This window comes from Mesoplodon mirus, assembly GCF_964341445.2.
Source record: "Mesoplodon mirus genome assembly, chromosome: 17".
NCBI lineage: Eukaryota > Metazoa > Chordata > Mammalia > Artiodactyla > Ziphiidae > Mesoplodon > Mesoplodon mirus.
The window spans coordinates 20,526,841-20,543,920 of NC_138993.1; the positions used below are offsets into that span (position 1 = coordinate 20,526,841).

A 17,080-nucleotide genomic window follows, 5' to 3' on the forward strand; every position below is an offset into this window, starting at 1 on the left:
GGTGATTTGAGAATTAAATAATGGAAAACTGGCACACAATGTGTGCTAGACAGATGTTAGGCATAATTATTGATGGAAAAAATAAGAATCTTTCCAGATAAAAATTATTACAACATGGTGGCATAGAACTTTCAGATATTGGTACCCTGTGTGCTTGAACAAACCTAAAAAAATATTTTAGGAAGAGAGCTTTGGTCCACCCACTGCTCATTCAGCTCTGGAAATAGATCTCTTAAGATGTCTCAAAGTTACATAAACTGGAGCTTTCGATTTAATTCAGACATATTGTCATAAAAAGGGTTAAGGACTTCTTTGACGTAAGAAAACTACACATATAATTTTTATGGATTGCTTTTAGGGTAAACTTTGTTTTCCTTTTTCTTTTTTAAGATTTTTTTGATGTGAACCATTTTTAAAGTCTTTATTGCATTTGTTACAATATTGCTTCTGTTTTATGTTTTGGTTTTTTCACCATGAGGCATGTGGGATCTTAGCTTCCCAACCAAGGATCAAACCAACATCCCCTGCATTGGAAGGTGAAGTCCTAACCACTGGACTGCCAGGGAAGTCCCTAAACTTCGTTTTCTGAGGGAACATTCTAGTGAGCACTCAGTGCCTCGAATTGTGTGTTTCATGGGGGCTGATTGAACTTTATCAGCAGCAGGTTTGTAGGATTAGGATCTGGGTCTATTTGAAGGTTTTCAAAGGTCTTTGATGACGAGCCTTCCTGGCCCCTAAGGAACGGGAATTCAGATTGCTTTGGCTGGTAATGATTGGGCTGTAGTTTGGATGAGCAAATCAAAGTCTGTTGTGAAATAACAGAGGAGAGTTCAGCTGTTTGGGAAGACAATAAAGGGAGTGTGCAACAGGAACTCACAGAAAATAGAGAAGACAGCGTTGCAAGTAGTGTTTATGGGCTGGAGAGCTAGTTACCCGGGACTTTAGAGGGGATGGTCAGAATGCGGAGGGGCTGCCTGGGGAGGGAGAGGGGGAACTGGGGAGGGGAGCAGACTAATAGGCCTGTCCTGGGTCCTTCTCATGCAGTTGGAGCCGCCTTGAATGGTGTCTCCATCACTGACCCGCAAGCGTTCACACGTGTAGAGACCTCTGTCCCCTCCACCGCTGAGCTGTATATAGGGTATACCTGGGCTCCACCTGCCCTGTGCTTTGTCAGCTGAAAGGTAGACCCTCAGGCTGGGACAGTGCTTAATGGCATCCCCATTACCATTATAAGGTAATATTGTTTTCCTATTTTTCAAAAACCTGTTTGTCTTTTACACAGGACATGCTATCTGCTTGTGTCCACTGTGAACTATAAATAGCTGTAATTCCATTTGCTCTGTAAAAAGGGGGTCAAGGAGATAGATCCAGTGGTCATGGTAACAAGCACCCTCTGTTATCATAATGGAATGAAAACAGCTGCAATCTAAATGCAGGGACGTTTGGGGGTTCTTTGAGAAATCACCAGAAGGAATACTGTACATCATTTTGGATCTCTTTCTTGGTGTATTGCCAAGTGGACAGGGAAAATGAAATTGGAAAGTTCCAGTTAAGGCAGTTCTTTCTATGACACATGATGTTACAAAAAAGTGCCCTTTCCTGGATGCTGTTTCAAGGACTGTCTATTATCGTGCTTTCTGGGCCAAGAGAATCTTCAGTTAAGGTCAATTGGAAATCTGGTGGCTGAGCAGATATTTCCCAAATAGATTGTAATTGTCTCTGTATCTGTCCTAGGCCTTATGGAGACTATTGATCTGTGTGCTGAGCCAAGTTTTGCATTACTATAAATTACTGGGGCAATTCTTACTTTTCAGTGCCTCGCTCCTTAAATTAAAAGTGTATGACCAAAGCAAGAGTGACTCAGGGATCAAAAAATGCAATTAGTGTGCATCTCTTTTTAGTACAGAAAACGCCTACCATTTAAAAGCTATGTGAAATTAAGCTAAAAAAAAAAGTAAAGGAAGAAAATCAAGCTGACTGTTATTTGGTCAGTTTCAAGTAAGCCCATGGTTCTCACTGAACTTTTTTAAATTAATGGTAAGTGGCTTAGCTGAGTTGCCAAGGAATATGCCACTTGTCCCCATAAAGTTTCAACGCTGGCTTCTGCAGAATTTTCTAACATCAAATTCCTGTATTTGAAACCCAGTGAAAATTTAATTGGTTCAGGTTTTCCGAGTGATCAAACATACTCAGCAAATTGCTGTGGAAATGCTGTTAAGGAGGGTCAGACAGCATTTCAAAACTGGCACTTAGAGGAGACTGATCCTTATTCTTCTCACGCTCCAGGCGCCAGGAAACATCCTTTCCAATTTTCAGAAGCAGCCGGGGTAGAAATTCTCTCAAAAGGGACAGGTGGTCCCAATATCCTGCACTCGTGCATTGTCCTTGGGCCATGAGGGCCCAATGGCAAGGGGGCTGCAGCTGCCTTTTTGAGCGAGTGGGACCCAGTGAGGGCGGAGGCCGTTGTCAGGAAGGGGGCGGCACCGAGTAACTTGACCCTTTCTCTGCACAGCCCTTTATATCCACGTCCAAGGGCTGGTTCTTTCCCTGCCCCTGCACGGAATTTCTGCTAGATCCCAAAGTCCTCCTGCCCTCTGTGTCCTAAGCTGTGTCATTTCAGTACCAAAGCAACCAGTCCAGTGAGATAATCACACTCTGAACTCTTCAGCAAGTAAGAACATATTGGGTCAGGCCTGATACGATGGTTGTATAAATTTAAATCGTTTCATTTCAACAGGTTTCATTAGCAATGACATTTTAGATTTAAGTTAACTGCACATAAATCATATGCCATATATGAAACAATTCTATGCCTTTCTAAAATTGTTATCTCAAAATGCTCTTTTACCTTCCTCTTACTAAATACTAATTCTTAAAGCCTCAAGTTCTACTGTATCCATATGTTGCTTTGCAATGTAATTTTGTACGTTTTACTTTATTTTCCTGCCAGCCTATCACTGAAAGCCTACTGAATGCTGGCACTAGCCTATGGAATCAGGCTTTATGAGATGGCAGTCAAGATAACTGAAAAATTGTACCAGTTTTCTTAGAGCCTGGGTAATGAATTCAAACAACTAAATATAGTACTGGAATTAATCTTTTATTCCCCAAAGCAATCCACAGTTGAGATGGTTGGCACTGGACAGATTTCCATAGAAATGCACAAATATTGAGAACTTGGGTACATGACTTTGAATCCATATGGGGCCAAAACCCCACTGATGACTTTGATTACTATCTTATCCCTGAGAATGGATGCATAAAAAGGCCAGTTGTAAGATAAATACTTTTTGCAAAGTATTCTAACATTTTTCTTTTTATAGTAAACATGCTCTGAAAGAAATTTTCTAGATCTTCTTTGAAATCCCCGAAGACATTTTACTAATCATTCTTACGTAAATATTCTGCAAAGATTCCCTAACAATCGCAGACTTTCATTAGGAGCTAGGATTACCAAGAGGATTCACATGAGAAGACACTTATCTTCCACACAGAACCTGTGCTCTCAAAGACATGAATGATTATATATGTAAACTTTAATGGCTTTTAAAGTGGGACTCATAAATCACTGTATGATTCATCAACTCGGGATTTAGAGATATTCTTTTACCAGGAACATTATCGAAAACAAAATTGCTTTCCTTTACTTTTCTGTAGCAGGAAGAGGAACAGACATAAAATATAACAGGAAACTGTGTTACTCCAAAAATATTGCAGGATCGGATGATGCGAAAACCTTCACCAAACATTGGACCATGGCACCATTCACATCGGGATGTGCTGCAATGAAGGAAACGTCAAATCTACTAAAGGAAAGACATTTTGCTTGATGCTATGTAAGACTCAAAGTAGTATAAAATATGACCTTTCTCATTATCGATCTTACCATCTCATTGAGGAGCTAAGACATACGCAAGTGAAAAACTAAATGCTAAAAAATAAATATATGTGTATAAAATAATCCTAGTTCTCTAAAACAAAAAATGTATAGATTCATAGTAAGAAAACACCCTAAGGACAAATCCCAAATGGAAGACAGTAATTATTCTTGGACCTATTCTCCTATGTGATCACAGGGAATTTTAAATTTCTTCATAATGTTTTGCTGTATTTCCCAAATTTTCTATAATAAATACATATTATTTTTATAACTCAAAATAAATATATCATTTTAAAAATAAAGGGACTGTTGTAACCTAGTGTAGGACTAGTGTCCATGTATATTTTTAAATGCTCACAAATCAGTTAAAAAAAGACATCAGCCAATTAGTATATTAAGAGTAGCACATGAATGGACTATTCACAGAAGATGAAACTTGAACATCCAGAGAACATTGAAAAGTAAATCTTCTCAATTTCATTAGTAATCAGGGAATACAAAACAAAATAACAAAAGAATACCATTTCATAAATCATCAGATGGGCAAAATGTAAAAGTCTGCTAGTGCAAAGTTTGGTGAGGATACATATAAATTGGTGGAGTATAAATTGGTGTAATCACTTTGGAGCAATTTGGCAATTTCTACTTAGGTTGAAGATGTACATACTCATAGAAAGAGTAGAGTGATGGTTGCCAGGGGCTGGGGGAAGAGGGAAATGGAGACATGTAGGTCAAAGGGTACAAACATTCAGTTATAAGATGAATGCATTCTAAGGATCTAATGTACAACATGGTGACTATAGTTAATGTGGTATTATATACTTGAAATTTGCTAAAAGTAAACCTTGAATGTTCTCACCTCATAAAACAAGAGTTAACTATATGAGGCAATGGATGTGTTAATTAACATTATCTTTTTTTTTTTTTTTGCGGTACGCGGGCCTCTCACTGTTGTGGCCTCTCCCGTTGCGGAGCACAGGCTCCAGACGCGCAGGCTCAGCGGCCATGGCTCACGGGCCCAGCCGCTCCGCGGCATGTGGGATCCTCCCAGACCAGGGCACAAACCCGTGTCCCCTGCATCGGCAGGCGGACTCTCAACCACTGCGCCACCAGGGAAGCCCTAACATTATCTTTGTAATCATTTCATGGTGTGTATGTATATCAAATAATCCTGTTGTACAATTTAAATATATACAACATTGTTAAAAAAAAAAAAAGACAAAAAACAAGCCTCCTCTGGCCAGGAATTGTAAGAGAGGAAAAATATCTTTTCCTCTACACATCTTAGGTTCATTGGCTGGGGCCCTGAAAATTAAATTTGTCAGTTTAAACTTGTCAAACAGATTAGCAAGAGAAAAAAACAGTTTAATTATGTACACATACATGGGACTTTCTCAAAGAAATGAGACTCAAAGAAGCAGCCAAATGATTGAGGCTTATATACCATCTTAGGCTAAACAAAGGAAAAGGGGATTTGGGCTTCTGGGCTGAGAAGCCCAGTTATGGGAAGGCAAAGGGTGGAAATATATGGTAAATAAGGGTTGTCTTGTTATACAGCTAAGAGTCTTTCAGGTGATAAGAGTTGTCTCCTGAAGTAGTTCTCTTCCTGGTGTGAAAACATTTTACAAATGGAAATTTCCAAAAGGGGAAATTTATGTTCTATTTTAAGGTAGTTACTGGGAGGTAAAGAGCTTTTCCTGCATCTGTTAGATCTCAGTTGCCTTAAGTTCAAAATAATACCTATGTCAACGAAGCATATTTTGGGGTGGCATATTCTGGTAGCCTTAAGGAAGTGGAAAAATTCAGAAGGTCCAAGATTTGCTATAGTCCCAGGAAGAGCACAGAAAAATAGAAGATAGAATTTTCAAAGTAATAGTATAAGAAAATTTCTCAGAATTAAAATACATGAGTTTCCAGATTGAAAGGATACATCAAGTACTGAACACATTGAGTTAAAAAAAAAAAAAAAACAAAGGCACATCATCATGAAAATTTTAAACAACTAGCAAAAAAAAGAGAAGATTCAAAAAGCTTCCCCTTCCAAAAAAGAGGTATAGGTTATATATAAAGGATAAGGAATAAGAAAGCTGTAGATCTCAAATAAAAAATAGAAAAGTAGAAGATGATGAAGCAATGTCTCCAAAATCCTGAAGAAAATGATTGAACCCAGAGTTTTATACCCAGCCAAATTATCAATCAAGTCTGAGTGCAGAATAAAGACATATTCAAATATGCATGGTCTTAAATTTTTATTTCCATGCATTCTTTTGCAGGAAGACACTGGAGGGCTGGCTTCACCAAAATGTGGAGGTAAACAAAGAACAAGGTATCCAATGTGACTATAGTAAAGGGAATTCCAAGATAATAGTGAAGGGAAGTCTTGGAATAACAGTTGTGCACCAGATCTAGACAGCAACATTTCTAGATTAGGGCAGAAAGACACAGGGCTCCAGGATGATGTATTAAAAAAAATTAATAGGACTGATAGCCATATCTGATACATTCATACTGATAAAATTTAAATAATTCTATTAGAATTGTCATGGCAGAATTAATGATAAACACATAAAGCAAAGTAAATGAATAAAAGTCAATTACTCTTTCTAGGAAAAACAAAAAGTTGTACAGTAAAAGAAATATATTCATAGTACACTGTGTAGCCTAACTATGCATTACTTAGATTTTATAATAATTTAACTAATAATTATTGATTTAACTTAAAAATCATTATTTTACTCGAGAAGTATTCATCATTTATTATGTTGCCAGAACTATCATAGGTACTGGAGATAACATTAATGAACAAATCTATCATGTATTCTTCTCGTGGAGTTTACATACTAGAGGACCAGCCTGATATTAAATAAAATAATTAGATAAAATATAAAATGAGGTGATGGTAAGTGCTACAGAGAAAAATTAAAGCAAGGAAAGGGGAGGAATAAGGAGTGCCAGTAATGTGAGGCATAGGATGCTTGAAATTTTAAACATTCTGTAAATAACTATATTGTGAGGTTGGAGGAAGAAGACAGGTATATATGAGGGCTGATAAGAGTCCTAATACCTATCTTGCTTAATAGGAAATTTAGAGATAATAGCTAAAATTGAAAACACAAGAAGAATGACTCAAGGATGCTATTTAAAAATATAGAGGCAGCTCCAAAATAAATCCTCATATATATGGTCAAATGATTTTCAGTAAGGGTGCCAAGACAATTCAGTAGGGAAAGGACAGTCTTTTCAACAAATGGTCCTGGGAAAACTGAATATCCACGCATAAAAAAAATGAAGTTGGACCCTTACTCACACCATATCCAAAAATTTACTAAAACTGGATCAAAAACCTAACTGTAAGAGCTAAAACTATGAAACTCTTAGACAGGGGACACGGGTTTGAGCCCTGGTCTGGGAGGATCCCACATGCCATGGAGCAGCTAGCTAAGCCCGTGGGCCACAACTACTGAGCCTGCGCTCTAGAGCCCGCCAGCCACAACTACTGAAGCCTGCGCGCCTAGAGCCCATGCTCTGCAACAAGAGAAGCCAATGCAATGAGAAGCCCGCGCACCACAACAAAGAGTAGCCCCTGCTCACTGCAACTAGAGAAAGCCTGTGCATAGCAACAAAGAACCAAAGCATCCAAAAATAAATTAATTAAAAAAAATATATATATGGCAAAAAGCTTCATGACATTAGATTTGGTAATTTCTTGTAAATGACAAGAAAAGCACAGGAAACAAAAGAAAAAATAGATTAAGTTGTACTTCAGCAAAATTAAAAACTTTTGTTCATTAAAGGACACCATCAACAGTGGGAGAAGGCAAATGACTGAATGGGGGAAAATATTTGTAAGTTGTATTTTAAAGGGGGTTAATATCCAAAATACATAAGCAACTACAACTTGACAAGAGAAAACACAAACAATCCAATTTAAAAATAGGCAAAGGACCTGAATAAACATTTCTTCAAAGAAAATACGCAGATGGCCAAAAAGCACATGAAAGGATACTCAGCATCACTAATAATTAGAGAAATGCAGTGAGAACCATGGTGAGATACCACCTCACACCCATTAGGATGGCCAATAATAAAAAAAAAAAAACAGAAGCAAAACAACATTAAGTGTTGGAGAGGATGTGAAGAAATTGGAACCCTGTGCACTGCTGGTGGGAATGTAGAATGGTGCAGCCTCTATAAAAAGCAGTGCTGCTGTTCCTCAGAAAATTAAAAATTCAATTACCATATAATACAGCAATTTCACTTCTGGAAATAGAAGAAAAATGGAAAGCAGGTATTTGTACAACCATGTTCATAGCAGTGTTCACAATAGCCAAAAGGTGGCAGCAATGCAAATGTCCTTCAACAGATGAATGGATAAACAAAATGTGGTGTATCCATACAATGGAATATTATTCAACTTTTAAAAGGAAGGAAATTCTGACACAGGCTACAGCATGGATGAACCTTGAGGGCATCATGTTAAGTGAAATAAGCTCATCACAAAAACAGACTAATATCGCATGATTCCACTTATATGGGGGGTTTCTGGAGTCGTCAAACTCAGAGACAGAAAGTAGAAGGCAGTCTTCCATGGGCTAGGGGGAGGGGGAAGTGGGGAGTTGTTCTTTTATGGGTATAAAGACTGATTCCAGTTTTGCAAGTTGGAAAGACTTCTGGAGGTTGGATGCACAGAAATAAAAATGTGCTGATTGCTAAACAGTACACTTTAAAATGACCAAGATGGTAAATTCTGTGTTATGTGTATTTTACCACAATTGAAAATAAAATTTAAAGAATATGAGAGCAAACACCCAGAGGAGAACTGCAAAAAGAGTTTGGCAGTAGGTGACTCTGGAGGTAAAGAGTGAAGGGGGCTAGAGATGTGGACAGGGGTGATTTTCATGAAAAGACCCGGAGTCAACATTTGATCTTTTAAACTAAATACTTGTGTTGATGAAAGATAAAATTATTTTAAAGAGAAGAAAATTTGGTTGAGCAGGTCGCCTAAACTCTTGAGGAATATCATCTTCAGAATAAGGGAGTTTAGTGGCCTGAGTTGTTATTTCCTTATTTCCTCTAACTAAATAGTTCTATTACTGTCCCCAAGTAAGTGATATATACTTGAGAAAATACGCTGGTACTAATAAAATCACATGGAAAATTAAATTGCAATATTTAATATAATTTATCAAAAAATTCAGACTTTTGCACAATAATGAAAAATGGAAGGCTATAAAGATGTTAAAAAAAACATACTGAGTTATCTCTAGTAAAGATGACTTCCAAGTATTAAGTACGATCAAGGCTTTATAGTTTAGTGGAACTGAATAATACTTTTGAAACTTTATATCTCTAAGTAAACATTTCTATCATTCTCGTGCGCAAGAAAATTAAGGTAAAATCCTATGGAACGTGAGTCTTCTGACCCAGCTCTCAACAAAGGCAGATTCTCTGTCTGATTGAGGTGATAGAATGCAGGTAGAGACACAGGGAGGCAAAATGCAAAGAGAAGTTGTAGGGGTCAACAAAGAAGCTCACAGCTGCTACTGGGTAGGGCCCAAGTCACTGGGGTGGAGGCAGAAGCTGGGCTTGGAGCAGCCTAGGCGCAGGCATTGTGCAGAGCCCAGAGCTGAGCCACCATCCAGACTCAGCAAACGTAGTACTGGGGACGGAGGTTGGAAATTAAGAATCAAAGCCAAAAGTAGACGTTAGAGGATGAGGGTGGGGTGGGGTGACAAACGCCTCCTTCGTTGTTTCTATCTTTATTAATATCACGACAGTTGTCCTTGATGCGATTGAACCCCTCATCGTTTTTACCCCTCCCTCTTTTTTTTTTTTTTTTTTCTTTTTGCGGTATGCGGGCCTCTCACTGTTGTGGCCTCTCCCGTTGCGGAGCACAGGCTCCGGATGCGCAGGCCCAGCGGCCATGGCTCACGGGCCCAGCCGCTCCGCGGCATGTGGGATCCTCCCAGACCGGGGCACGAACCCGTATCCCCTGCATCGGCAGGCGGACTCTCAACCACTGCGCCACCAGGGAGGCCCGTACCCCTCCCTCTTTTACTTGCCTCACATACTCAGGCAGCCGTTGAGTTCATTTCACCTTCATAATTTGTCGTGTGTCATTTCCTACCTATTTACTCCTATACCTATTACTTTGGTTTAATCCCTCCTTACCAGTTACAAGAGCACTTTCAGTGAGCTCCACCCCGCCTTCCGCTACTCTAGTCCATCTTCAACTCTACTGCCAGGTCTGCTGCTGTAACCTGCAATGGCTCCATGGCCTAAAGAAGAAACCCCATCCGTGGTCTCCATAAGCTAGCTCCAACCTTCCTTTTTTTTTTTTTTTTTTTTTTTTTTTTTTTGCGTTATGCGGGCCTCTCACTGCTGTGGCCTCTCCCCTTGCGGAGCACAGGTTCCGGACGCTCAGGCTCAGCAGCCATGGCTCATGGGCCCAGCCGCTCCGCGGCATGTGGGATCTTCCCGGACCGGGGCACGAACTCGTGTCCCCTGCATCGGCAGGCGGACTCTCAACCACTGCACCACCAGGGAAGCCCCAACCTTCCTTTTTAAACTTACTTTTTGCTACTCTTCGTAGATGTTTTGTTCTGGCTGGACATTCACTTTTCTCTTTGCCCACGTTCCTATTTTTACTCAACTTTGGTTCATTTCCCCATTTGGTTCCCTCTTCCTGGAATGTCTCTTTAATACAACACATATTTCCAAATATATAAATTTTACCTGTTCTTCTAAGATTCTTTTCAAACACCGTTTCATTCCTAAATCTTTTCCCTATTTTCCCAGCTGTAGTTATAATCTTTCCTTCTCTAGCCCCTTTTATTTGTAATTCATTTGTCACTTTTTATTTACATGAATACCCATCCTTGTAAAATTTCCAAAAAATATAGAAGCATACAGGAAAAAAAGCACAGAATTTCCCCTTTATTCCTCCTTTAAATCATTCTAACTCCCCTTTGCAGAATAACTAAAGCTCACATATGGTGGTGTTCCCTCTAGTTCCCAGACACCTGACTATTTTTTACATAAATGGAATCTCTCTTGTGTATGTGTTCTCTCTGTATGTGTCTGTACATACAGCTTGCTTTTCTGATTTAACAAAACGCTTTGGACAGCTTTCTATGTCAATACATTTTGTTTTACTTCATTATTATTAACAGCACCATAATGTTCCAAGATATGGATACACCATTTTATCTTCCTACTTTTTTATTGATGCACACTTAGTCTGCAGTTATCATCCCTCTGCCTGTGTGTTCACATATAACTGTTTCTATAAGACATATTACTAAAATTTAGATTTCTGTTTCAAGGAATATGTAAGATACTGTCAGATTAACCTTCCACAAAACTTCCACCAACTTGACACCAATGGTGCCTGATAATCCTGTTTCTGGGCATGCAAGGGCAACACTTAATGTCAGTCTTTTTAATTTCGATAAAACAGGTAGGTAAAAAACCCTATTGTTGCTATTTTACATTGCAGTTCCTTGGTTACTAGAGAGATTTAACATTCTTTATGTTTATCGTCTATATATCGTCTTCCATGAATTGCATATTCCTATCATTTAACCACTTTCCTATGAGTTATATCTTTTCTTATTGATTTGTGGGAGATATATGTTTAAACAGTTATAAGCATTGCAATATCTTCTTTCAGTTAATAGCTTGCCTCAATATTATTGATGGTTATAATATTATGTAGAAACATCTTTTGTCAAATTTATGAAACTTTGCTTTACTGTTTATATTTTTGAGGTTTGTTTAAGGTATCTTTCTCTACCTTGAAGTCATACAGATAATCTCCTGTACTTGCTTGTTAAGGCTTTAAAATTTTGCTTTTCATATTTAAGTCATTAATCCAATTGGAAATGATTTTGTAAATGATGGTAACATATACATAGCAGAAACATAATTATATACTTCTTACTTATAGATGATCAGATGTTTCAGTGTCATTTATTGAAAAGTCTCTCCTTTCCCTACTGATCCACAGTGCTATTTTTGTCCAACGTCGTTTCACATGTACATGAGAACATAACTGGGCTATGTATTCTTCACTGGTTAGATTGTCTTTCCTTGCGTGTAATATCAACTGTATTTCTCTAATTTTATAAGTCTTTATATCTGATAGGCAAGTCCCTAATGTTAGGCTCCTTTTTCAGGCTTGCTTTGGCTATTTTAGAGTCTCTGCTTTTCCATACACATTTTATAATCAGCTTATCAAGTCTCTCAGAAAATTCTGTTCAGATTTTGACCAGAATTGCATTGAATCTATAGCTCTATTTGGGGAGAACTGATATATTTTTGGTATTAAATCATCTTATACCTGAGTGTGTGTATCTCTCCCATTTAATTCAGCTTTCTTTACCTTTTTGTAAAGTTTTAATCTTTTTCTCCATAAATATCTTGGACATACTTCACTTGATATATTCCTAGGTACATTATGTTTTTTATTGCTATCATAAAAGGTATCTTTTCAAAAATCACATTTCTCACTGTTTGATATCTGATTTTAGTTACATCTTCTTTTTAACACCACACCATAGACTTTGTTGTTACTATTAATTTATAGATCGTAGAGATCATATTTGTTTACCCCATATTTTCTAATTTCTTTTCCCTCCAGCCCTTCTTACATCTCAGAGCATACTTCTGGAGTTATCTTTCTTCTTTCTCATGCACATTCTTTGCATGTTTCATTTCACTAAAGTGAAAATCTGTGGGGAATAAATTCTCTGTTTTATTATCTGAAAATCAATTTTTCTCCCTTGTTCTTGAAAGTTATTTTTGCTGGGCTAAATAACATTTCTTCAGTTATTGTTCCACTGTTGCTAGCAGTTTATTTGTTGTTCTTTGTAAGTGACTTTTTTTCCAGCTGATTTCTAAGTCTTTGTCTTTGGTGTTCTTCACTTTCACCACAAGGTGTTTTACTTGGCTTGTGTAGAGTGTTCAATATCTGTGAATTCACTCCTTTCATCACTTCTGAGAATTTACAGACACTACCTCATTGAACAATGACTCCCAACGTTCTCTGGGACTCTAAGGATATGTTAAATTTTCTCCTTTTACTGTCCATATCTCTTTGCCTCCTGTCCACATATACACAATAATTTCTCCAGATTTCTCTTCATATGTGGATAATTGTCTGTTAAACCCACGCACCAATTTCAACTATTACACTTTTAGTCTCTAGAATTTAATTGCGTTTAAAATTTCTTTTTCATATTTGCCTGGTCATATTTGATGGTCTTTTATTCCTTAACCATTTTAAAAATTATATCTTCTTTAAACACTTAAAGTAGGTAATTCATATTCTGTCAACAATTCTAATATCTTAGATCCTTGGAGATTCATATCTGTTGATTGTGATAATTTTTACTCTTGGTGTTTTATTTCCTCATGTATTTGGAAATTTTAATTTTGAGATAATATTCATTTGAAATAATTTTCTGGAATCTTTAATGTCTAAATTGAGGATGTTTCTCTCAAAAACATTTGTTCTGCTGAAAGAGAATAATTCACTGCTCTGGGGCCACCAGCCCCTTTGGGAGTACAGATTTCACTCAGGAATACCATGTTCAGCTTCCCTATTTTGTGGTGAATTCAAATCTATTGGTCCCATATATGTTTACAGTCACTAGTTAGGTTTTAATTCTTTTTAAATGTTTTTGTCCTTGGTGATTTTACTTTCTCATGTGCATTCAAATCTCATGAACATTGACATAGTGCATTAAAATCAAAAACTTTGGCACCTGGTTCCTTTTTTTATTGATAGATTTTTAATTACTTTTTCAGTTTCTCCAGTGGTTACTAGTCTGTTCAGGTTTTCTGTCTTTTATTCAATCAATATTGGTGATTAATATACTCCATTTTACTTAGGCATACAACAAATATTTGTTATATCAGGGAATTCCCTGGTGGTCCAGTGGTTAGGACTCAGCACTCTCACTGCTGTGGCCTGGGTTCAATCCCCGGTCAGGGAACTAAGATCCCGCAAGCCATGCAGCACGACCAAAAAAAAAAAAAAGTTATATCAGTAATACAAGCACTGATGATCGGTAGTGCAGTAAAAATTAGTTCTACACCATCTAAAAGGAAATAAGAGGTGAGCCTGAGTGGACTCATAGTGTGTGGGCTTTAAGAATCCTAGTCCTGAGATAGGCAATAATTCCCACACTGGCTGTCGACCCCTGACGAAGAGAAGTTGCCCTGTGTGTGTCTGCTCTATTCCTGGTCTCTATGAAGTTAGAGTAGAATAAAGCATTTCCCTTCAGTGTGCCTGGCACTAAAGAATCTTTTTTTTGGAAGAATCCCCCTTTGTCCTTAGTGGTTCATAGAAAAGACTTACACTACAACTGTATAGATACTGCCAGTTACACCTCAGCAATCTGTACCTCACATTGGATTTAAGTAATAACTTGAGAAGGTGGGCTGAATTCAGACTAAAAAATTATGCCTGAAGAGCCAGAAGGAGCAATCTGAAAGATGGCATATGTTTTGGTGTGTGGTGGTGTGTGTGTGTGTATAGTAAAACTATCATCTGGCCCTGTAATAAAGAATATTTTAAATATTCATTTAAATGCTTAAAAGTGTGTTTTGGTAAAAAGAGCTTCAGAATTTGCTCACCATTTCAGTAACTTTTGAATTTCCACTGGGATCACATTATAATATTTATGTAGATTATTCTCTAAAAAGAACAAAGAAGTAAGTTGAGTAAGTCGTTGTGGACTATTCATAGAATTCTCTTTCCAAAGACTAGGATGAGTGAAATTATTCTCAAATAGGATTTTTTTCAGGTTAAGCTTCAAAATTGCAGGTGGAAAACTAGTCAGTTCATTTCCATCAACGATCAGTTTTTCAAGTGATCTGCAAATAAAGGAAACCATATTTTAAAAGATAGAAGAAGAAATCTGTCCCAGTGTTCCCCCCAAATGGTATAAAACTTAGTAGTAATAAAATGTGTTAAGTATTTCCTTAAAATCAAGAGAATTAACTAAAAAACAACCAAACCAATATATTATCATGGAAGTAAGTGCATTTGTGTAAATAGTAGAGTTAAAGCACATATTTTGGGTCTTTGCAACAAGTCATCACTATGGAAAAAGAAATAATCACAAACAGAAGAATGAATGTTATACTACATAAAATATAATACAGTATAGGATAGTGATACAAAGAAAGAATTTATTTTCATAGGCAAATTAAACATTAACACATACTTTTTTTCATTCAGGTAAAGGTCTCAACTATTGGTGGAAGGCAGCAGTGGGGAAATAGACCATCATGCTGGGGGAAGCTTTTATCTTGCTTTTATAAAATATTAAAGAAAAATGTGTTCTATGAATTTTGGGGAAGGAAAGATAGCCTGTAATAGACTCAGAAAGTTCAATGGAGTTCCAGAATTAACAAGGGAGAAAAAAAGAGAACAGAAAGAATCCTGAAAAATAATCTCCCCCCCCAAAAAAAGAAATATGAAAAGCAGAAAGTGAATAAATAGTAAATACAAAGTAAAACAGAAGGTAAAAAATTAAATATATCATAACAAATGTGAATAGGCTGAATTCTATTAAAATACAAAGATTATTACACAGGAAATTAAATAATTGGTATAAATATTAGAAAAACAGAAACAAAATGATCTCATTTTACTGAAGATAAGATAATGCTCCTAGAAACCAAATAAAATCTAGTAAAACTCAATCAGAACTAAGATAATTTTTTACATAGTTTGATTTTAAAATGTAAAGAAGTAAAGAGCTCTTCTCTATTCTGTTGTATTCTTTATTTCTCTATTCTGACTGGCGATAGTCAACTAGAAATGGGAATTACAGAAAATGTTACATTCATAGTAGCAACACAATTGTATGTTTTTTGGGGGAGGAGGGGCTTAGAATGATATTAAATGATCTTAAAGATCATAATATAAAGAGACTAGTTGAGACTATTATTGAAAAATAATCTCCATACTAGTTATTAAAATTATTCTAAAGTCATAATCAAAAGAGTATGGTACTGACCTAGAAGGTCAGAGGTCAACTTCAGAGACTTTTTAGAAATTAGTACAAGAAAGAATCAGAGCTTAGTATTAAAGCACTGTGTATTACTAGCATTTTGTGTATATGTATTTCCTTACAAAAAAATCAACTGATAAGAATTACAGGTGCACACACGGATAAATGGACAAAAGCATCTTGTCATTCTGTTAAGGTGGTCATCAATACTATCTTTTAAATAATTACTGAAAATGTTATGTCTTAAAAATACTAAACACCATTCAATTTACATTTTGGTGAACCTTATGCTTCACATATTATGTTTTATGGCTATTGAATAAATGAAAGGACTCAATTTTATCCATCACAGTCATCACCTAATATATCCTTAAGGGGCATATGTCTTATGGGTACTTACTACTTCCAAAATACCTGAGTTTCTTGATTTCATTTGGAATAAAAGCAATACTATTGTAGGAAATATCAAGTTCCTCAAGATTAAGCAAGCAAAATAACCTTAAATAGAAAGAGAAAATGATTATATGTTTACCATTACTGGGCATTAATAAAGAATTTAATTCTTCAGTAAATAGAAGCATAGAGAAACTGTATTTTTCTAAAATTTTTCAACTTATGTACTTTAAAAAATTATAAATGGTATAATTACAATGAAATTTCCTAAAAATGATTCATCTATCCCTTAAGACTGGTTTGAAATGTTTAGATTTGGTAAAGCCCCATCTAGAAAAAAACACCTCTATTAGTTCCCTAGGGCTGACATAACAAATATCACAATCTGGGTGGCTTAAAGCAACAGAAATTTATTCTCTCACAGTACAAGAGGCCAGAAGTCTGAAACAAAGGGGTCGGCAGAGTTGGTGCCTCTGGAGGCTCTGAGGGAGAAACTGTCCCTTGCCCCTCTCCTAGCTTCTGGTGGTTGCCAGCCATCCTTGGTTTTCCTTGGTTTGTGGCAGCATAACTCCACCTTTGTCTTCACATGGCCTTCTTATAAGGACACCATTTATTGGATTTAGAACCCACCCTAATCCCACCCGAATCCAGTATGACCTCATGTTAACTAGTTACATCTGCAAAGATCCTATTTCCCAATAAGGTCACATTCTAAGGTTCTGCATGGACACGAATTTTTGAAGGGCACCATTCAACCCAGTGCAGTTGCATTAAGATTTTC

The 17,080-nt window shown here is 36.8% G+C and overlaps 1 protein-coding gene across 1 annotated transcript in view; it reads right to left on the bottom strand.

Moving 5' to 3' along the window:
- Positions 1 to 631: 631 nt before the first annotated feature.
- Positions 632 to 17,080, bottom strand: part of LRRC63 (leucine rich repeat containing 63) — a gene marked incomplete at its 3' end in the record, with an annotated part of 41,723 nt that continues 25,274 nt past the window's right edge. The window contains exons 7-10 of the mRNA XM_082602355.1: positions 16,321 to 16,404; positions 14,522 to 14,761; positions 3,611 to 3,780; positions 632 to 834 (exon numbers count right to left, since the gene is read on the bottom strand). Coding sequence (XP_082458481.1) covers positions 632 to 834; positions 3,611 to 3,780; positions 14,522 to 14,761; positions 16,321 to 16,404 — 697 coding nt within the window. The remainder of the gene's footprint in view (positions 835 to 3,610; positions 3,781 to 14,521; positions 14,762 to 16,320; positions 16,405 to 17,080) is intronic.